The 22,575-nt window shown below is 43.8% G+C and overlaps 1 protein-coding gene across 4 annotated transcripts in view; it reads left to right on the plus strand.

Annotated features, from left to right (window-relative positions):
* Window positions 1-20,865, plus strand: part of GGNBP2 (gametogenetin binding protein 2) — a 68,225-nt gene extending 47,360 nt beyond the window's left edge. For 2 of the 4 annotated variants that reach the window (XM_058164150.1, XM_058164147.1), the window contains 7 exons: window positions 882-1,056; window positions 2,930-3,127; window positions 4,557-4,701; window positions 8,036-8,179; window positions 10,784-10,929; window positions 15,569-15,820; window positions 20,554-20,865. In XM_058164150.1, coding sequence (XP_058020133.1) covers window positions 882-1,056; window positions 2,930-3,127; window positions 4,557-4,701; window positions 8,036-8,179; window positions 10,784-10,929; window positions 15,569-15,820; window positions 20,554-20,757 — 1,264 coding nt within the window. In that variant the 3' untranslated portion in view covers window positions 20,758-20,865. The remainder of the gene's footprint in view (window positions 1-881; window positions 1,057-2,929; window positions 3,128-4,556; window positions 4,702-8,035; window positions 8,180-10,783; window positions 10,930-15,568; window positions 15,821-20,553) is intronic. The other 2 variants (XM_058164148.1, XM_058164149.1) reach the window with 1 other exon arrangement.
* Window positions 20,866-22,575: the final 1,710 nt, after the last annotated feature.

The raw sequence follows: 22,575 nt of genomic DNA on the forward strand, positions 1-22,575 counted from the left end.
ACACACACACACACACACACACACACCCGGGAGCAAAAACGGATTGTGAGAGAGTGCCCCCCCGCGCCCCGTTTTGGCCCTAGGTGGCCTTTCTGAAGCCTCCTGGAAGCAAAAACAGGCTGCGGGAGCCTGAGCCGCATCCCCCCCGCGCCCCGTTTTGGGCCTAGTAGGCCTACCTGCACTTACCTCAGAGCCAAAACGAGGCATGTGGGGACTCCTGAAAGGGGGGGAGGGGAGGGGAGGAGCCAGCCAGCAATTTAACAACCGGTTCATGCGAACCGGCTGGATCCCACCACTGCCCAAATCCATGAAAAGGGCGTGACTTGGATCATTGGTGGAATTTTGGTCACTAAGTGACGCAATTATTAAGTGAGTCTGATTTTATAACTATTTTATCTCAAACATTAAGCAAATTAAATAAATAAATAAAGTAAAATAAAATAATGAAATGAAATGAAATAAAACAAAATAATAATAAAAAATAAGCAAGCATGCAAGCAAGCAAACGAATCCTGTGGTCATTCTGTGAATCACATGGTCGTTAAGCAAATCCATCTTCCCCAATATCGTGGTGGGGCCCTAACATAGTTCACCCCGTCATAAATGTGAGTCAGTTGCCAAGCACCCGGATTGCAATCATGTGACTGCAGGGACGAGGCAACGGTCATAACCGTGAGGATGGGCCGTAAGTTGCTTTTTTTTTGGAGGCCATCGTAAGTTTGAACTGTCTTTAAATGAACGGTCCTAAGTCGAGGTCTACCTGAACGTACAGATTGCAAAAAGCCGGTGCTGAGAACTAAAATAAGTCGGAGTTGCAAAAGGAGAAGTGCCCACCTAAGGACTTCCTTGCCATGTTTCCGTGTTCGTTTTGTTTTCACCAGGAGACGAGAAAGACACGCGAAGACAATAGACATTGCCCAAGAAGAGGTCCTTACCTGCTTGGGCATCCACCTTTATGAACGGCTGCATCGCATCTGGCAGAAGCTTCGGGCTGAGGAACAGACATGGCAGATGCTCTTCTACTTGGGGGTCGATGCTTTACGCAAAAGCTTTGAGGTAGCGGCTCTTGTTTTCTTGTTTACCTGGAGGGAAAGGAACAGGAAGCAGGAAAAGCATTGAGATCTGTGGAATGCTGGGTTGAAGCGATAAATTTTGCTAGACAAAATTTAATGGGGAGGGAGAGAAAGATAGAATAGAATAGAATAGAATAGAATAGAATAGAATAGAATAGAATAGAATAGAATAGAATAGAATAGAATAGAATAGAATAGAATAGAATAGAATAGAATTTTATTGGCCAAGTGTGATTGGACACACAAGGAATTTGTCTTGGTGCATATGCTCTCAGTGTACATAAAAGAAAAGATACGTTCAGAATAGAATAGAATAGAATAGAATAGAATAGAATAGAATAGAAACTAGGAATGGAATGGGATGAAATGGAATAGAATAGAATAGAATAGAATAGAATAGAATAGAATAGAATAGAATAGAACAGAATAGAATTTTTTATTGGCCAAGTGTGATTAGACACACAAGGAATTTGTCTTGGTGCATATGCTCTCAGTGTACATAAAAGAAAAGATACGTTCAGAATAGAATAGAATAGAATAGAATAGAATAGAATAGAATAGAATAGAATAGAATAGAATAGAATAGAATAGAAACTAGGAATGGAATGGGATGAAATGGAATGGAATAGAATAGAATAGAATAGAATAGAATAGAATAGAATAGAATAGAATAGAATAGAATAGAATTTTTTATTGGCCAAGTGTGACTGGACACACAAGGAATTTGTCTTGGTGCAGATGCTCTCAGTGTACATAAAAGAAAAGATACGTTCATCAAAGTACAACATTTACATGACTGTCATGATGATGATGTCAAGATGACTGTCATGTCCTTTAGAACAGGGGTCACCAACTTTTAGGACCTCAGGGACCACTAAATTCATAATTTTAAATCCTGCGGACCACTAATATGATCTGCCTAATGACCAGCTGGGTGGGCGTGGCCAACTCAATATCATTCATGTGGAGGAGCGCCTTGCCAGCCTCTACTCGCCCCTCCCCTCCCAGCCACTCCTCCCCTCCCCTGGCTCCTTAGGGCCCCAACAGGAAGCAGTTGTTGGAGCTAAGCATCCACCATGAGAAAGAGTTGGCAAAACAGCTGGCTCAGTTCCTATTGGATCTGGCCGAGAAGGAGGCTCAGCAGAAGCACCTCACTGAGGACTAGGAGCATAGGCTTTCCAAGCAGAGGGAAGACCTGTGGGAGTGCAAGGCCAAGTACCGGCCCCTGGAGGCTCAGCGGGCTGAGATGGTCAGCCAGTTCCAGGCCATGATGCAGTCCCACTGGAACAAGGCCCTCCGGCTCTTCGCCACCAGTGGCACTTCCTTCTAGCCTTTGCCCAAAGCCCCACACCAGGAGGCTGAAGTAGACTCCAAGTTGGAATTTCTGTCCCGCTTTGACCCACACAAAAAGACCCCAAAGGGGGAGACTCTCTTCAGCAACACAACCATTTGTTGCATGTATCCGGTCCAGGGGCCGTAGTTTGAGGACCCCTGATTTAGTGCAATATAAAAAATCAAACAACTTTTCTGCGAACTACCAAAAGTTTCTTGCGGACCACCATTGGTCTACGGACCACCAGTTGGTGACCGCTGCCTTAGAACAGAGGTCTCCAAAATTTCTAGCTCGGACTGGGTGGGTGGGGAGCAGCAGGGGACAGGAAGAGGGATGGTTTCGCACGCACACGCCGCTTTCATAAACGCAGCTTTGCGTCAACATCGTTTTCCTATCGTGGCGTCCGAAACCGGATGCAATAAGAGCAGGTGGCAGGGTCCTGATGTAGGGATGATGGTTTTAGGGGCAAAGGAGCAAAACATCGCCTTCATCCTGCCCCGCTGATCGCTGTCTTTCTAAGCAGATGGCGGTGGAGAGGGTGCAAGGCATCAGCCGGCTGGAGCAGCTGTGCGAGGAGTTCTCTGAAGAGGAGAGGGTGCGGGAACTCAAGCAGGAGAAGAAGCGCCAGAAACGGAAGAACCGGAGGAAAAATAAGTGCGTCTGCGAGATCCCTGCTCCTTTGCAAGTGATGGAGGAGAAGGACATGCGGAGCCAAGAAAAGGTGAGGGGATGCTAAGCTCCTGCATGGATTCCGGCCTGGTTTTTGAAGTTAATAATAATAATAATAATAATAATTTAATTTCTATACCGCCCTTCTCCTGAAGGACTCAGGGCGGTTTACAGCCAGGTAAAAACACAATAAAAGTATACAATATACAACTAAAAAACTGATTTTAAAAAACCTATTCAATTTGGCCCATTAATTAAAATACACACTAAAACCATAAAAAACCCCATTAAAATTACTAATAGTTTTAAATTTATGCCAGTCCTGCATGGAAGAATAATTTATTTATTTTATTTTATTTATTTATTCGATTTTTATACCGCCCTTCTCCCGAAGGACTCAGAGCCAAAAGTAAAAACAATGCAATATACAATTTAAAATACAAATTAAAAAACTTATTTTATAATTGGCCTAAAAAACTTTAAAATATATAAAACTAAAACCCTATTAAAATTAATATTAAAAAATTTAAAATCGATAAAATTTAAAATCGATAAAATTTAAGCCAGCTTAAAATTTAAGTACGTCTTCAGCTCACGGCGGAAGGTCCGGAGGTCAGGGAGTTGTCGAAGTCCTGGGGGAAGCTCATTCCAGAGGGTAGGTGCCCCCACAGAGAAGGCTCTCCCCCTGGGGGTCGCCAGCCGACATTGTTTGGCTGACGGCACCCTGAGGAGGCCCTCCCTATGGGGGAACCTACCCTCTGGAATGAGTTGAGGGAGAGATGGAGGTTCCTCAAGTTGTCTTCTCCCGAAGGACTCAGAGCCAAAAGTAAAACAATGCAATATACAATTTAAAATACAAATTAAAAACTTATTTTATAATTGGCCTAAAAACTTTAAAATATATAAAACTAAAACCCTATTAAAATTAATATTAAAAATTTAAGTACGCCTTCAGCTCACGGCGGAAGGTCCAGAGGTCAGGGAGCTGTCGAAGTCCTGGGGGAAGCTCATTCCAGAGGGTAGGTGCCCCCACAGAGAAGGCTCTCCCCCTAGGGGTCGCCAGCCGACATTGTTTGGCTGACGGCATCCTGAGGAGGCCCTCCCTATGGGGGCACCTACCCTCTGGAATGAGCTGAGGGAGAGATGGAGGTTCCTCAGGTTGTCTTCTCCCAAATTGGAAGCTGGGGGCAACAACGTGGCGGGATGGAGATGTGGGTGTTCCTTGACTTACAACCATTGCTTTAGCGCAGGGGTGTCAAACTCGATTTCATTGAGGGCCGCATCAGGGTCGTGTTTGACTTCGGGGGTCCAGGCAGGCATGCTGCCTTCCCTAGTTTTCCTGGGGATGCTCCAGGGAAGATCCTCACGTGAAATGATCCCTCATTTGCCACCAGCCGGATCGCTTGGCTCAAGTCTCCGCCTGCTTGCGCATGCAGGCAGGGCGTGTGCGACGTTCATATTCCTTTTCTGTCTCTTTGAAGGAAAATTTCTTGGAAACCAGCTGCACAGCTTGCGGCAGCCCGGAAGAGCGGAGCAACTGCGTCGAGGTCATTGTGACCAACGCGAATGCTTCGTGTACTTGTCCGACTGGGGGCACTTTACTGGGTTCACCTAAAATAAAGAAAGGTAGGTGGCAATATTGTGACTGACTTTTCAAAAGGAGTAATGAAGGAAAGACAGAGACTAATGCATCAAAAAAAAATGGCAAGAGACAAAAGTATTATCCTTGAAACGAGGTTGTTTTGAATTATTAACAGACAAAAATATTACTGTCCCTGAAAGACAATATGTGAGGAAGATCTGGAAGAAATGGTTTGATTATATGTTTTATATCTATTATAAAAGACTAGGTATTTGGATTTATACTGGATTTTGACGAGGAAGGACTAAATTTGAATAGCTACTGTAATTCTTGGTATTGAAATTTTATAATGTGTTGTATTGTATTTTGAATAGAATATTTTTGAAAGAGTTTATGTAAGAAAGACCTGGGGGAAAAATTATATGGTTATAGAAGCTATAAGGGAGATATTCTTTGAATTGGATTGGATTTTTATGCTTTAGTTGGTTTTTAAATACTTTAGGATTAATTTGTTTTATTGATTTACATATTTTGTTACTGTTAATTGTTAATTTTTTTATTTTATTTTTCTCTTGAAGGATTTTGGTTATGTTAGGAGGAAGTCAGAGCTAGAGAGGGAAAATTGGTATAATAGTTTTGGGGGGAAATTTTCTTCGCATATGTTTGTTTTATTTTTAACTATACCTTGTGCTTCATCCGGGAAGTCAGGGGGGAGGGGGGAGGGATTAGTGAAGGAGGGGGTTGGGGAAAGGGGGATTTTTGTGTAAAATGTTTTGAATAAAAAAAAGAAGAAGAAAGGTAGGTGGAGCCAGCTCTTGGCGGAGGTAGCTCAAGTTCTGGTTAAATATCCAAATCGAGTCGTCTCTGCGGGATTCGTGGTGCTCTCTGAGCTTGGTTGTTTTCTTGCAGACGTCTCATGACCCAACCAGGTAACATCATCAGTGTTAGAAGGGAGTGGGGTTCGCACTCTGTTAATATATATATAAGCGGCTTGTCCGATCAGCGTTGGTGGGTGGAGGTTCCTAGATTAGGCTGTTGTTTACTGATCGTCTGAGTTGGTTGTCCCTTGATTGGGGTATTGTTTACTGTGGGGTCTTTGATGGTGTCTGAACTTCGTTGTTTTCTTGCGGACGTTTCGTTCCCCAACTAGGTAACATCATCAGTGCTACAAGGGAGTGGGGATTGCAGAAGGGAGGAGGAGGAACGGGACGGACGGTGGGGGTCCTGGGTGCTTTCTCAGCTTGGTTGTTTTCTTCCAGATATTTCATGACCCAACTAGGTAACAGCATCAGTGCTAGAAGGAAGTGGGGTTTGTACTCAGCAAGGGAGGAACTTCCAACTCAGACAATCAAACAGTAAACAACAGCCCAAGTCAGGAACCATTAAGACCCCGCCACCACCAACGCTGATAGGGCAAGCAATCGGTCATTAAATAAGGACCACTTGCTTAGCATTCTATTTAACGTTTGTGCATTTTTGTGCCTAAGTGCCTCAAGAAAGAAGCATGTGAGCTTCTGGTAAGCCAAGAAACAAATAAATCAAAGGAAAAGACAATAATAACATTTGTGGCTTTTCGCTCCTTCCCACTTCACAGCTGCGAGGAGATTAAGGCTTTCGTTTTTAATTTCAATTCACCGCAGTTCAGTGTTGCAGCCAAATTCTCAGCTGTGGTTTATGTTGACTGTGGTTTGTTTGGAACTGTCTTTTAAGTTCTGTTCTGGGATTTTATTTTATTTTTATATAATCAAAGCTCGGATTGTCCAAGCATTGTGCTTGGCTGATGCAAGCTGAAGTGAATCGGAAATGGAAAAGAAAGTTTTGTTGTTCTTTAGAAGGCCTGCCTTGGGAGAGCAAAATCTCTGAACTTGTGCCTGCTGCTATTATGATTGAACAGGATTATGGAACCTGTAGTCCTTCAGGTTCTGTTGAACTCAAGCCAGTAAAGATTGGGCCATGTGTACTTCACTTATGTGTTTAATTAAACGTGCAGCAGATTCAAACCAGATTCATCAGGTTTTTCTGCCAGTGGGCACTCCTGAATGTTGACATACCATTCTACATATACACACAGACAGACAGACAGATAGACAGACACCCACGAGGCAGTTTGGGCTAGTGGGTAAGGCACCAGGCTAGAAACCAGGAGACTGAGAGTTCTAGTCCCACCATGAAAAGGCAGCTGGGTAACTTTGGACTAATCACGAGATTGTGAGTTCTAGTCCCGCCTTAGACATGAAAGCTGGCTGGGTGACTTTGGGCCAATTACCAGGAGACTGTGAGTTCTAGTCCTGCTTTAAACATGAAAGCTGATGGGTGACTTTGGGCCAATTGCCAGGAGACTGTGAGTTCTAGTCTCGTCTTAGACATGAAAGCTGGCTGGGTGAGTTTGGGCCAATCGCCAGGAGACAGTGAGTTCTAGTCCTGCCTTAGACAAGTGAGCTAGTGGGTGACTTTGGGCCAATCACCAGGAAACGGTGAGTTCTAGTCCCTCCTTAAGCATAAAAACCAGTTGGATGACTTTGCCTCTTTAAGTTACTTCTAAAAATAATAAGGCACATGTCTAAGGCCGGATACACATAAATAAGCCCAAATAAATAAACATACATTCAAACCTACACAGGGGTGGCCAAAATAGATCTTTCAAAAACATGGCTATCTTCCTACCACTTTTAACTGTTGTAAAATTTAAAATTGTACACGTTAGAGCAGTGGATCGCAACCTTTAGGGCACCGGAGACCGATGCCGTGGAGAAAGGTTTTCCCGCGGACCAGATGGGACATGGTTCCGCATGCTGACTGCATCCCGCGGATGGGTCTTCCCTTGTTTGCGTGGCCCGGTTTCTGGCATGCCACGGACCGGTTCTGGTCCACGCACTGGGGGGTTGTGGACCTCTATGTTAGGGGCCAATGGATTACAAGGCCAGCCTGTTTCTTTGGCCATTCATGTGAACAATGCTTATCGGTGCTGGGATTCAGCAGGTTCGAGCCAGTTCGAGCAAATCGGTTGTTAAATTGCTGGCTGGCTCTGCCCCTCCCCTCCCCGCCCCTTCCAGGTAAGTGCCGGGAGCCTCCTAGGCCCAAAATGGGGCACTGGGGTGGGGGTGCAGTGCACTTCCCCCCCCCGGCCCATTTTTGCTCCTAGGAGGCTTCAGGGAGGCCGCCTAGGCCAAAAACTGGGCACTGGGGGGCGGTGCGGTGCATTCCCCCCTCCAGCCTATTTTTGCTCCCGGGGGGGTGGGTGTGTAGGAGGCAGAGTGCTGCCTGTCACAACCCATGGCCACGCCCACCATGGCCACGCGCACCCAGCTGATCATTAGGGCAGAGAACCCGGTTGTTAAATTATTTGAATCCCACCACTGGTCCTTATATCTCTTCCAGGTTTATCTGCTCACTGTAATGGCAGCGATTGTGGCTATTCTTCCAGCATGGAAGGCAGCGAAACTGGTTCACGGGAGGGTTCGGACATCGCTTGCACCGAAGGAATTTGCAACCACGATGAAAATGGTAGGAATGCTGTAAAAGGTTTGTGTGGCTTCTCTTTTTTCTGGGTTTTTTTTTTTCTTCCTCCCTTTGGGAGTATCTTCCAGAAGTCAAGACTGACTTAAAGGCCCATTTTTAAAAAAACAAACAGTTTTAAGGGAGTATTAACCCCTAAATGTGACTATGATGTGGATGCTGTATTAATCTAGGGAATTGATCAATCCTTAATCCCCCTTCAGTGGAATTGCTAGAATTACAATATAATTTTTTAGGCAGAGTTTTTCTCATAAAGGAAAACAAGGGGCTGCATAATGAGTAGATGTAGGTTTATGCAAAGCCACTTGGATGACTTTGGGCCAGTCACTAGGAGACTGTGAGTTCTAGTCCCGCCTTAGCCATGAAAGCCAGCTGGGTGACTTTGGGCCAATCACCAGGAGACTGTGAGTTCTAGTCCCGCCTTAGCCATGAAAGCCAGCTGGGTGACTTTGAGCCAATCACCAGGAGACTGTGAGTTCTAGTCCCGCCTTAGCCATGAAAGCCAGCTGGGTGACTTTGGGCCAATCACCAGGAGATGGTGAGTTCCAGTCTCACCTTAGGCATGAAAGTCACTTGGATGACTTTGGGCCAATCACTAGGAGACTGTGAGTTCTAGTCCCCCCTTAGCTATGAAAGCCAGCTGGGTGACTTTGGGCCAATCACCAGGAGACTGTGAGTTCTAGTCCCGCCTTAGCCATGAAAACCAGCTGGGTGACTTTGGGCCAATCACCAGGAGACTGTGAGTTCTAGTCCCGCCTTAGCCATGAAAGCCAGCTGGGTGACTTTGGGCCAATCATCAGGAGACTGTGAGTTCTAGTCCCGCCTTAGCCATGAAAGCCAGCTGGGTGACTTTGGGCCCATCATTCTCTCTCTTAACATTTCATAGGGTGCTTATTGTGTGGAAAGGAAGGGCTGTAAAGGAGGAGTATTAGATTGTTTAGAAAACATATTTATGTTGTTTATAAAAGTAATAAAAGTGGGGAAATAAAACAAATAAAATCCCAGAAAGATTTAGGGAATATTCAGAAAGGGGTGCCATGGCAGGATGAGTTTTAAAAACCTCCAGTGATGAAGTACCCACAACTTCTGGTGGCAAGCTGTTCCACTGATTACCGTATATACTCGAATATAAGCCGATCCGAGTATAAGCCGAGGTCCCCAATTTTACCCCAAAAACTGGGGTAAACTGGGGACTCGAGTATAAGCCGAGGGTGGGAAATGAGGCACCCTTGGGAAACCTCCTCCTCAGCTAGGAACTTTCTCCTTAGTTCTAGGTTGCTTCTCTCCTTGATTACTTTCTATCCATTGTTTTTTGTCCTGCCTTCTGTTGATTTGGAGAGTAAATTGACCCCCTCCTCTTTGTGGCAGCCCCTCAAATACTACTATCATGTCTCCCCTAATTCTCCTTTTCTCTACTGGCCAAACCCAAAGCCTGCAACCATTCTTCATATGTCTATGGAAATATGTCATCCAGGTCATGGTTGTCCCAAAGGTGCTTTTTTTAAAGAGGCAACTGGACTGTCTGTTTTTTCTTTGAAGAAGTTTCACTTCTCACCCAAGAAACCAAGGAATATAAATTCTTCCATTCCCCACCATCCAATCAGAGCTGAAGAAGCTTCTTGGATGAGAAGCGAAATGTCTTCAAAGAAAAACCAAGAAAGTCCAGTTGCCTCTTGAAAAAAAGCACCTTTGAGACAACCATGACCTGGATTGACTGAGAATCTCCACAGACATCTTAGCCAACATCTATGCTGGGTGAGGAATTTTGAGAGTTGAAGTTCACCAAGCCATAAACCTGCCAAGGTTGGACTCCCCTCATCTGGGTGGTCATTAAGAGTCAATACCAATTTGGGATGTTCTTGATATATTTAACATGTTATATATTATTAGTCAGTAGTTAGTAGTCACCTAGGAAAGACTAAGTAAGGCTCAAAGGCATTAATGGGAGATGAAACCACGGGTGGAATTCAGCCGGTTTGGATGCTAATTTTACATCTGGTTCGCCAAACCGGTAGTTGCAAGGACTGGCTGGCCTCTCCCACCCTACCCCGCCCATCCCAGGAGTCTCCATTTTGCATGCCAGTTAAGTGCAGGGTCCGCGTGGAGGCTCTGGGCCGTCAAAAAATGGGCCTACTAGAAGTCTAGAAACGGGCCTTTGTCTGGCCTCCGGAGCCCAGGGGAGCTCGTTTTCGCCCTCCCAGAGGCTTGAGGAAAGCCTCCCGAGCCTGGGGAGGGCAAAAACACCTCCCTCCGTCCTACTCAGTGTAGGAGGCTGAGTAGGTCACATCTACCATGGCCACACCCACTCAGCAACCGGGCAGAGAACCTGTCAGGATATGAAAGAGTTAAAATCTGTAAGCTGAGTTGTAAACGGAATCAGCGGGAAGCTGATGCAACAGAATGAGGCAGCAAAGTTAGTCACTTAGCTAAAAAAAATTTGAATCCCACCCCGGGTGAAACCTTGCCAGTTTTGTGTTTACCAAGCTAATTCCCCCTTTTGATCTCGGACTCAGAAGGTTGCTCTCCAACATCGGAGCATGGCCTGACTAGTGGGAAGGTCTCTTCCCCCACCCCGCTCAAGCCCCTCTTTCCTTCCTCTCTTCCTCGCAGTGGATGATTCGTGCATTCACCGTTGCGAAGACAAAGAAGAGGATGGGGACAGCTGTGTGGAATGTTGGGCGAATTCGGAAGACACTAACACGAAAGGCAAAAACAAGAAGAAGAAAAAGAAAAACAAGAAGTGTGAAGCTGAGCACGTAAGCGGGGGAATTTTGGGGGCAGGGTTTTTATTTTTTTCTTGCTTGCTCAGGGTTAGCTTGGACGTCAGCCAGGCTCCCATTGACCTCTTTCCTCCCGGTGCATGTCGTTCCCATGCCCCCCCCCCTCCCAGTCCGAGGGCAGCAGATTACATGGCTGGGAGTTTAGCATCATTGTTGGAGAGAAGCTGTCCAACGTTGTTAGCGTGATTTTTTTTAATTTTATTTTTAGAGGAGACAATGAGGCCGGTTAATGAGGAACCGGATTAGCCATAAATTAATGCTCTGAGTTTAAGAATTGAGTGGCAGTTGGATAGAGGTGTGGATAAATGGGTAAGAAGAATATCTCTTTTTGTGTTCAGATCTCTCGGTGGAAATGAGCGGGAGTAAAAAAAAAATTTCCATGGTGTCTTACGATTTCTATTTTGAATTTTTTTTTAATGTTTTACTTGTTTTATTTATGTAACACCTAATTTTCATCAGAACAGTGTGTATTCCTTGTACAATTACGTTTAGATAGTCATATTTATACATCTTCATTTTATTTAGTCATCACCATCATATTAATAATATAACATTATAATATAATAACCTTAATAATTGATATTTAACATCATCTTCTTTAACGACTTGTATTTAGAACTGTATTTGCGCAACAATGGAAAAGCGATGAGATCCCATCTGAGGAGAATGCAATTAAAAAAATATTAGATTGTGCGGAAATGGATAGATTAACACTTGCTATTAAAGATAAAGAAGAAACTGAATATTTCTTGACATGGGACACATTTTATCCATGGCTAGATAATAGGAACAGAAGTTAGAAAGTATGAGCGGGAGTAATTTTTAATTGAACAAAACCAAACAAGTCCTGGCAAATTGAAGATGAGTGGACTTCAACTCCCAGAATTCCCCAGCCAGAATGCATCTTCAGGTTGCTAACGTTGAGAAAGGATGTCATAGGTAACATGTATAGGCAGTCTTTAACTTACGGCCACAATTGAGGCCAATTTTTTCCATTGTTAAGTGAGACACTGGTTACGTGAGTTTTTGCCTCATTTTACAGACTTTCTTGCCATACTTGTTAAGTGAATCACTGCAGTTGATAAGTTAGCACAGGCAGTCCTCGACTTACGGCCCCAATTGAGCCCAAGCTTTCTGTTGTTAAGTGAGACATTGGCTAAGGGCGTTTTTGCCCCATTTTACGACCTCCTGACAAGCAGAGTCAATGGGGAAGCCCGATTCGCTTAACAGCTTAGCCAGCTGAAGTGATTCATTTAAAAACGGAGGCCGGAAAGGTCGTAAAATGGGGCCAAACTCACTTCACCAATGTCTCGCTTACCAACAGACATTTTTGTGGTCGTTAAGTCGAGGACTACCTGTACCTGTAATGGCTAAAATTCGTGCATTGAGAGAAGAAAGTTTGGCATTTTTTTCCCTCATACTCTTCGCATTTTGGGGAAAGATTTGGTTCTGCCTCTGGTATCCTTTAGGACGGTTGTGGGTGTTTCTTTCCAAGGCGAAAAGAACTTGAGGGCAGTTTTGAGCAGAGCCTGAGTGTCTTCGCATTGAGTAGCCGTGGGGCTGCCAAGCGGTTTGGACGCCAGTGTCCTGTCTTCTCCTCAGATCATCCCATTTGCAATTTTATTGGCCGGTTGGCTGCTTCGATGTAAAGCCCAAATGGAACGGGGGGGGGGGGAAAGGGATAAACGTAATAACGAGGCCTTGGAGAATATAGAAATGAAATGGTCGAACGGTTATCGGGTTGGCTAATGGCCCTGGCGCTGGCCCTGCTGGAAGAGCCAAGTTTTGTAAGCTTTCTTAAAGAGGGAGAGCTGAGTTCAGCTCCAAGGGAATTCATCGGTTCCAAGGGAAAACCTCTTGGGTGTGGAGGTTATGCATCCCACATACCAGAGGTGGGTTTTGGCAGGTTCTGATCAGTTCTGGAGAACCGGTAGCGGAAATTTTGAGTAGTTCGGAGAACCGGTAGTAAAAATTCTGACTGCCCCCGCCCAATCTATTCTCTGCCTCCCGAGTCCCAGCTGATCGGGAAGAAATGGGGATTTTACAGTATCCTTCCCCTGGAGTCGGGTGGGAATGGAGATTTTACAGTATCCTTCCCCTGCCTTATCCACCAAGCCACGCCCACCAAGCCATGCCACACCCAAAGAACCGGTAGTAAAAAATTTGGAAACCCACCACTGCCACATACCCCAATAGAGAGGGCAGTGTGTGGGTCCTTTCCCCAAAACTGTGCCATCTGGTGGGACCCAGGAGGGGTAGACCTCCCCTTCCTTTGTCATAATAACCCCCTCCCCAAGAAAACAAGACATAGATGTCCCCCCAGGCTTGCATCAGGATGAGGGAATACCCAGTTGGTGAGTTGTTGAATATTTTAGTTCTGATTGAAGAGTTCTTATTTCTGATTGATTAGTTATTATTTGATTAGTTCTTATTGCTGACTGATGGTTCTGATTTCTGATTGATTATTCTGATTTGATTGTTTCTGATTTCTAATTGATTGTTCTGATTTGTTTGGTTCTGATATCTGATTGATTAGTTCCAAATTCTTTGATTATTCTTAGTTCTGATTTCTAATTGATTATTCTTTGATTAGTTCTGATTTCTGATTGATTAGTTCTGAATGAGGAGTATTGATTTCTGATTGATTGTTCTGTTTTGATTAGCTGTAATTTCTGATTGATTATTCTGACTTCTGACTGATTAATTTTTCTGATTGATTATTCTGATTCGATCAGTTCTGATTCCTGATTGTTTATTCTGATTTGATTAGTTCTGATTTCTGGTTGATTATTCTTTGATTAGTTCTGATTTCTGATTGATTAGTTCTGAATGAGAAGTATTGATTTCTGATTGTTCTGTTTTGATTAGCTGCGATTTCTGATTGATTATTCTGACTTCTGACTGATTAATTTTTCTGAGTGATTATTCTGATTCAATTAGTTCTGATTCCCAATTGTTTATTTTGATTCAATTAGTTCTGATTTCTGGTTCGTTATTCTGATTTGATTAGTTCTGATTTGATTAGCTCTGATGGATTAGTTTCGGTTTTGAGTTCTGATTATTGTCTGTTGGTTTCAATGCTATGTATTTGGTTGCTGTCTCTTTCATTTGATTCGATGATTCTTTTTTTATTCTCAACTAAAGTTACATCTGACCATTGGGCGTCACATATAAATAAATCTAAATAGACAAATGACACCCTTCCCAGGACCTGAGCAAGTTGGAGGGTAGGTGGGCAAACTTCAGAGGGTTTGAAAGAAGTCTGACAAAACATAACAGTCCTTGTTGTTCCCATCGTTTGTCTCCTGAACAACAAAGACAGGTCAACAAACCCGACCTGGGGAAATGCAAAATAAATTCTTAAGGCCCTTAAAAGTAAGATTAAAAAGAAAGAAAGAAAAGAAAGAAACCACCAGGAAAGTGATTTGCAAAACTGCCAGGTGGATTTCAGCCCAGCTCCACAGAACAGAGCAATCCTAGCTCTCTTGGTCTAAGAGAAGATGGTCTAAACCAGGGTTTCCCAAAATGGTCAGTATAAACCCCCAAGAGTGAGTGGGAATGTCCAAGAAGTCAATTAGTGTTTGGATGTCAAAAAGGGGACAATAAATGGCTATATGCTGACTGTAAACCGCTTAGAGAAGGCTGTAAAGCACTATGAAGTGGTATATACCAGTATTTTTTTGGAGTATGAGACACATCTTTTTCCCCCATAAAAGGGGGTGAAAATTTGGGTGTGTCTTATACACCAAATATAGCCCCACCCACCCACTGCCCCTCACCCTTTGGCCTTGCTGTTTGCTGCAAGGAGGTAAATTGCTGGGAGGCAATTTACCTCCTTGCAGCAAACAGCAAGAAGAAACAGCCCGTTTCAGCTTCAGCACTGCCTAATTAGCACAAGCTGATTGTCTGTTGGATGCGCCTCCCGACTGTCAGCTGTTTCAGGCTTCAGGGATTTCCGTGGCCTATTGCTGCGCAGGCCTCTGCTGCTTGCTGCAAGGAGGTAAATTGCTGGGAGCAGATTTTTTTTCCCCTTGTGCTAATCAAGCTTTGCTAAAAACGAAAATGAAAGTCAAGCAGGCTGTTCGCTGTAACGAGGCAAAATTGCTGGGAGGCAGAGGCAGATTTCTTTTTCTTGTTTTCCTCACCAAAAAAGGTAGGTGCGTCTTATAGTCCGGAGCATCTTATACTCCAGAAAATACAGTAAGTCTACGTGCTATTGCAATGGCTATTGCAGGCTAACTCTGCCCACTGCCAGCTCGACCCAGCCATCCATCCTTCTGAGGTCGAGTAAAATGAGGACCCAGATTGTTGGAAGGGCAAGAGGCTGACTTTGTAAAACCGCTTAGAAAGGGCTGTAAAGCCCTGTGAAGCGGGATATAAGTCTAAGTGCTATTGCTATGGCGATTGCAGGCTAACTGACCACTGCCAAGAGTTTCAATTCCCACCAGCTCAAGGTTGACTCAGCCATCCATCCTTCCAAGGTCAAGTGAAATGAGGACCCAGATTGTTGGAGGCAATCAGCTGACTTCGTAAACCCGCTTAGAGAAAGCCGTAAAGAACTGTGAAGCGGTATATAAGTCTAAGCGCTATTGCTATGTTTTTTTCCCCCTGCCAGATCCAAAAGCTGAATAGCTGCCTGGTGGAGACAAGTAACCGAGAGGGCCTGGGGACTGCCACGCACACAGACTACCACCGAGACAAGACCAAAGACCCCCATGCCGAAATCTGTTGTCGCGCAGAAAAAGCTGGCCCACCTACGGTACCTTGGCTGGAGCACAGGAAGACAGCCTTGTTGTGTGCGGAATCTTCAGAGGCAGCCCCGGCTCCCGAATCGGGGAAGGGCACAAAGAGCTTGGTGGAACTCCTGGTAAGTCTCAAGGATGAGCGGCCTGTGGAGATTCTTGGTCATCCAGGCCATGGTTGTCCCAAAGAGGCTTTTCCAAAAGGCAGCTGGACTTCCTGTGTTTTCCCTTGAAGGCGTTTCGCTTCTCATTCGAAGAAGCTTCTTCGGACTGAATAGTGGAGAATGGAAAGATTTATATATTCCTTGCAGTCCTCTCCGGTCGTTAGCAGGTTGTCTCTGAGAGGCGTTGAGGCCCCTTGGAGGTTTATCTGTGCCCTCGGAGGCATTATATCCAGCAGGTTCTGACAGGTTCTGGAGAACCGGCAGTGGAAATTTTGAGCAATTCGAAGAACCGGCAAATACCACCTCTGGCTGGCCCCAGAGTGGGGAGGGAATGGGGATTTTGCAATATCCTGCCCCCAGGAGTGGGGAGGGAATGGGGATTTTGCAGTATCCTTCCCCTGCCACACCCACCAAGCTACACCACACCCACCAAACCACGCCCACAGAACCAGTAGTAAAAAAATTTGGATTTCACCACTGCCTCATGGTCAGCGGAATAGTGCAAATGGGTGTGGAGCCTTTTTGGAACTGCTGGAAGGACTGTGTTGTAAACAGGAAAAGAGGCTGTATTGTATCCGTCAATTTAGGTTTCAAAAAAAAGTATTTTTTATTTAACTTTGGACTTTTAAGAACAAAACAAAGAAAAATGAAACAAAAAACAAAAACACATTAAAAACATGTAACAAACATAACATTACATCATATATTATTTTATATTATTTTATATTATTTTACAGCTTGCTGTATCGACATAGATGTATATAATAATAACAACAACAACAACAACAACAGAGTTGGAAGGGACCTTGGAGGTCTTCTAGTCCAACCCCCTGCCCAGGCAGGAAACCCTACACCATTTCAGACAAATGGTTATCCAACATTTTCCAATATATTCTCTGTTCTTATTCAATCGTTCCTCTATGTGCTTATATTTACATTGGTGTCTATTTACAGAACCATCATTATCCGGTTAACACCATTCAGTAATTTACACTTACTAGTTTTGACCTAATTAGATTAACGTCAATTTATTTTTCAAAGCATCAGAGAGCAGGACAAGAACCAATGGATGGGAACTCATCCAGGAGAGAAGCAACCTGGAATTAAGGAGAAGCTTCCCAACAGTGAGGACAATTAACCAGTGGAACAGCTTGCCACCAGAAGTTGTGGGTTCTTCATCACTGGAGGCTTTTAAAAAGAGACTGGACAGACACTTGTCTGAAATGGTGTAGGACCTCCTGCTTGAGCAGGGGTAGGACTAGAAGACAGATTAACAGAGTTGGAAGGGATTTTGTAGGTCATCTAGTCTAGGGGTCTCCAACCTTGGCAACTTTAAGAAGTGTGGACTTCAACTCCCAGAATTCTGGGAATTGGAAGTCTAAAAGTCTTAAAGTTGCCAAGGTTGAAGACCCCTGATCTAGTCCAACCTCCACCCACCCACCCAAGCAGGAGACCCTCCAAGGTCCTTTCCAGCTCTACTCTGATTCTCTGTTGAGAGAGGCCTGCCCACTCAGGAAAAGTGACCATTCTCCATCATTCAGTCAGAGCTGAAGAAGCTTCTTGAAAAGTCTTCCAGGAAAAACAAAATCTTTGGGACTTTCAAGGATGAGTTGGCCTTGCGTTCTGCTTTTGCTAAGAGAGGGGAGTGGGAAGGCAGGTTTGGTTAATATGGACCAGGGTGATTAAGTCTCTTATCTTCCAAGAAATGTTGGAGCTCACGATCTGGGAGAATTAATTGGTATTAGCTCAGGTAAGATTGGGGAAAGTGAGAGATTCATTAATTCACATATCCATTTATTCACTTATCCATTTGTTCATTCTTTCGTTTGCTTATTCATTAATTCAATTATTCATTCACTTACATCTTTATTCATTCATTCACTCACTTGTTAACTTATTTATTCAATTATTCACTTACCCATTTGTTCATTCTTTTATTTACTTATTCATTCATTCATTCATTCGCCTATTCATTCAATTATTCATTCACTTACCCATTTATTCATCCATTCACTTGTTAACTTATTTATTCAATTAGTCACTTACCCATTTGTTCATTCATTTCCTTATATATTTCCTTATCATTTATTTATGTATTCATGCATTCATTCACTTCCTCATAGACTATAGAACACAGAATAAGAGTTGGGAGGGACCTTGGAGGTCATCTAGCCCTACCCCCTGCTTGAGCAGGAAAATCCGGTACTATGTAAGGCAAATGGTGGTCCAATCTCTTCTTAAAAACCTCCAGTGATGGAACACTCATGCCTTCTGGAGGCAAGTTGTTCCACTCATTAGTTGTTCTCACCATTAGAAAATTTCTCCTTATTTCTAAGTTGCTTCTCTCCTTGATTAGTTTCCATCCGTTGTTTCTTGTCCTGCTTTTCTGGGGCTTTGAAAAATAGGTTGACCTCTCCTCTTCTTTGTGGCAGCCCCTCAGATATTGGAACACCGTAGTCCTTCTCTTCACTAGACTAGACATACCCAATTCCTGCAACCGTTCTTCATATGTTTTCGTCTCCAGTCCCCTAATCATCTTTGTCATTTATTTATTTCCCCTTATTTATTTATTATTTTATCTCATTTATTTATTCATTCAGCCATCCAATTTAAATGCTCTCTCCGTCTCAGCCTAACCGCTCATGGCATCTGATAATGTAAGCTGCAGCTTACAAAAGCCTCTGTCTTTTAATACAATTGTTAATCAGAGAAGATGCTACCAGGCTCCTGATGTTATTGTTGTTGTTGTCGTTTGCCATTGTAGACTTAACAGGGCTCTCTTCGTACATCGCTCACTGTTTGTGACTCTGGATAAAACACATCATAAACAATTAAGTCCAAAGATAACTGTCACTCAAAGAGGACATACAGTCAGTTCTTGATTTAACAGCAGTTGCTTAGTGACTTTTTGACATTACAACAGACATTCCCAGAGCTTAGGACCCAGGCTCAAAGTTCCAGTGGTGCTACCCCCCTCCCCCCATGGTCATGTGATCACATTTGGGTGCTTAAGGCTGTTTGCAGTGTCCCACAGTCATGTGACCACACTTTTCAGCATTTATTTATTTTTTGCCAGCAGCCAGAATTTACTTCCGTTAAGAGTCTGGATGGTGGTTAGAATGCAGTATTGCAGGCTAGCTCTGCCAACTGCCAGCAGTTCAATCCTGACCAACTCAAGGTTGGCTCGGCCTTCCATCCTTCTGATGGAATGAGGACCCAGATCATTGGAGGCAAGATGCTGGCTCTGTAAATTGCTTAGAGAGAGCTGTAAAGTACTGTGAAGCAGTATATAAGTCTTAATTGCTATTGTAGGTTAACACTGCTCACTCAGGAGTTCGATCTTGACCAGCTCAAAATTGACTGAACCTTCTTCCATCCTTTCGAGGTCGGTAAAACGAGGACTCAGATTGTTAGGGCAATGTCCTGACTCTGTAAACTGCTTACAGAGGGCTGTAAAGCACTGTAAAGCGGTTGTTGTTGTTAGTTGCGAAGTCGTGTCTGACCCATCATGACCCCATGGACAACGTTCCTCCAGGCCTTCCTATCATCTACCATCCTCTGGAGTCCATTTAAGTTCACGCTTCAGTGACTCCATCCAGCCACCTCGTTCTCTGTCGTCCCCTTCTTCTTTTGTCCTCAATCTTTCCCAGCATTAGGCTCTTCTCCAGGGAGTCCTTCCTTCTCATTAGGTGACCAAAGTATTTCAGTTTCCTCTTCAGGATCTGGCCTTCTAAAGAGCAGTCAGGGCTGATCTCCTCTAGGACTGACCGGTTGGATCGCCTTGCAGTCCAAGGGACTCGCAGGAGTCTTCTTCAGCACCAGAGTTCAAAGGCCTCCATTCTTTGGTGCTCAGCCTTTCTTATAGTCCAACTTTCACAGCCATACATTGCAACTGGGAAAACCATAGCCTTGACTAGACGCACTTTTGTTGGCAGGGTGATGTTTCTGCTTTTTAGTATGCTGTCTAGATTTGCCATAGCTTTCCTCCCCAGGAGCAAGCGTCTTTTAACTTCTTGGCTGCAGTCTCCATCTCCGGTGATCTTGGAGCCCAGGAAAATAAAATCTGTCACTACCTCCATTTCTTCCCCATCTACTGTATTTGCCAGGAATTGAAAGGGCCGGCTGTAAAGTATAAGTCTTAAGTGCAGTTGCTATCACTATCCTGCAAGTAACCCACTGGTTAAAAAGGGTTCATTTAACAACGGTTGCATTCACTTCACCCCACCATCACCACCGGAAGTTAAAAGGGCTTCTGGTGGCCTCTGGTGGCTCAACAGACTAATGCAGTCTGTTATTAACAGCAGCTGCTTGCAATTACTGCAGGTTCAAGTCCCACCAGGCCCAAGGTTGACTCAGCCTTCCATCCTTTATAAGGTAGGTAAAATGAGGACCCAGATTGTTGAGGGGGGCAATACAAGTTGACTTTGTATATAATATACAAATGGATGAAGACTATTGCTTGACATAGTGTAAGCCGCCCTGAGTCTTCGGAGAAGGGCAGGATATAAATGCAAATTAAAAAAAACAAAAAAACAACAACCCTGGGCTTTGATTAATTGACCACAGGGGTGCTGCAAATGGTCGTAAGTGTGAAACACAGCCACCTTTTTCGGGGCCATCGTAACGTCGAACAGTCGCTAAATGGACGTTCGTTAAGTCGAGGGCTACTTCTATTTCTCGTCTCTCCCTTGTAGGATGAGTCCGAATGCACTTCCGACGAAGAAATATTCATCTCGCAAGATGAGATCCAGTCCTTCATGGCCAACAACAAGTCCTTTTACAGCAATAGAGAACGGTACCGACAGCATCTGAAGGAGAAATTCAACAGATACTGCCGCTTGAACGATCACAAGAGGCCGGTGTGTAGCGGTTGGTTGACAACAGCTGGAGCAAACTAAACCGAATAAAATTAGCTCTGTCTTTCAGTCAAACTGTCGAAAATGACTACTGCGCGTTTTCTCTCTCTCTCCGGAAAACAGTCTCTCTTAGCAAACTAAACGAAATCGTATCTTTTTTTTTTAAAAAAAAAAGGAAAAAAAAGAAAAAAGACGGTGGTTTTCTTTTCGGTCTTTCTTTCTTTCTGTCTTTTTTTTTTTCTTTCCTTTTTCCTTTCCTTCCCTTTCCCTTCCCCTTTCCTTCCCCTTTTCCCTTCCCTTCCCGTTTTCCTTTTCCTTTCCCTTCCCCTTTCCCCTCCCCTTTAATTTCTCTTCTCCCTTCCCTTTTTCCTTTCCCTTCCCCTTTCCTTTGCCCTTTCCCCTTCCCCTCCCCTTTCCCTTGCCTGCCTTTCCCTTCTTCCCTTTCCTCTGCAGGAGGCTGGTGGAATTGAATTTAATCCCTTTAATTTAGTTCCCCGCCACCCCCACCTCCCCAGACCTTATTACCAGACTCCCGGTCTCTAGTTTTTGACAAGAGAACTGAGATCAGCCCCCCCTCTCTCCCCCTCCCCCGCCCAAACTATCATAATTTAAAGCCACCTCTTTTTCATTCAATGTTTCTCTTAACTGTGACACTTATCAAACAGGAAAAAAATAAATAAAAGCAGCTTAGTGAAGAAAAAAGTAATGTTGTACTTATAATTCTGTACAGAAATGACAATGAGCTCGATATAAAAAGATTTTACAAAGGAAAGACATCCATTTGCAAAAAAAGGAAAATTTAAAAAAGATGTTCTGGATGTAATATGTTGGAAGCGCGATGTGCAAAATTTAAAAATAAAGAATATTTATTAAGATGCATAGTAAAAAAAAATAAGAAAAGACAAAAAAAAAAGTGTGTTCGTTTCTGCTGTCGTTCGTGAAATCAGAGGAACGCGGAAAGCTTGCCGGAGTTTTTAGGTCTTAATTTTTAGCGGTTGAAACTATTTTTTTTTTAAACTATAACATTTTATCACTTAGGCTGAGAACACACCTTGCAGCAATGCGCTGGATAGGCTGCCTCGTTCATAACAGAGAAAAAAAGTGAGGGTTCAAAGCAATCCGTTTAAAAAGCCCGGTTTTGCATCCCATACCGTGTTTCCCCGAAAATAAGACCAGGTCTTATATTAATTTTTGCTCCAAAAGACGCATTATGGCTTATTTTCCGGTTAGGTCTTATTTTGAGGGGGGAGAAATACAGTACTAAACGCCTCCGTCTGCTGATGATCCTAACTGGGGCTTATTTTGGGGGTAGGGCTTATATTACAAGCATCCTGAAAAATCATGTGAGGCCTTATTTTCCGGTTGGGTCTTATTTTGGGGGAAATACGGTACTAAAAGCATCCATATGGCTGACAATCTTAACTAGGGCTTATATTACGAGCATTCTGAAAAATCATGTTAGGCCTTATTTTCCAGTTGGGTCTTATTTTGGGGGGAAACAGGGTAGTTTGTGGCTTACAGATCCGGTAATCATGGTAAAAGATGAACTCCTGGAGACTCTGCGAGTATCTTCATGCTCTTTTCTTGGCGCTGGTGTAGAAGTGTCCTGCCATGGTCACCTGTTTGGGTTTTTTTGTTTTTTTTAAAATTTCCTGGGGGTCTCCCATTCTTTCTTAGAGTGCATGTTTTCCAGGAGAACCGCCAAATGCCAAGCATCAGGGTTCCAAATAATAGATCCATATCAAGCAAAAACTCCCGAGGCAGGTAGATTCCTCAAGGAATAGTTTTATTGGAAAGATCATCTTGGCACATGTCAGGTGAAAACCGACTCTGAAAGCTCCCGTGGTTTTTCACCTAATT

This window comes from Ahaetulla prasina, chromosome 1 (genome assembly GCF_028640845.1).
Source record: "Ahaetulla prasina isolate Xishuangbanna chromosome 1, ASM2864084v1, whole genome shotgun sequence".
NCBI classification, from domain to species: Eukaryota; Metazoa; Chordata; class Lepidosauria; order Squamata; family Colubridae; genus Ahaetulla; species Ahaetulla prasina.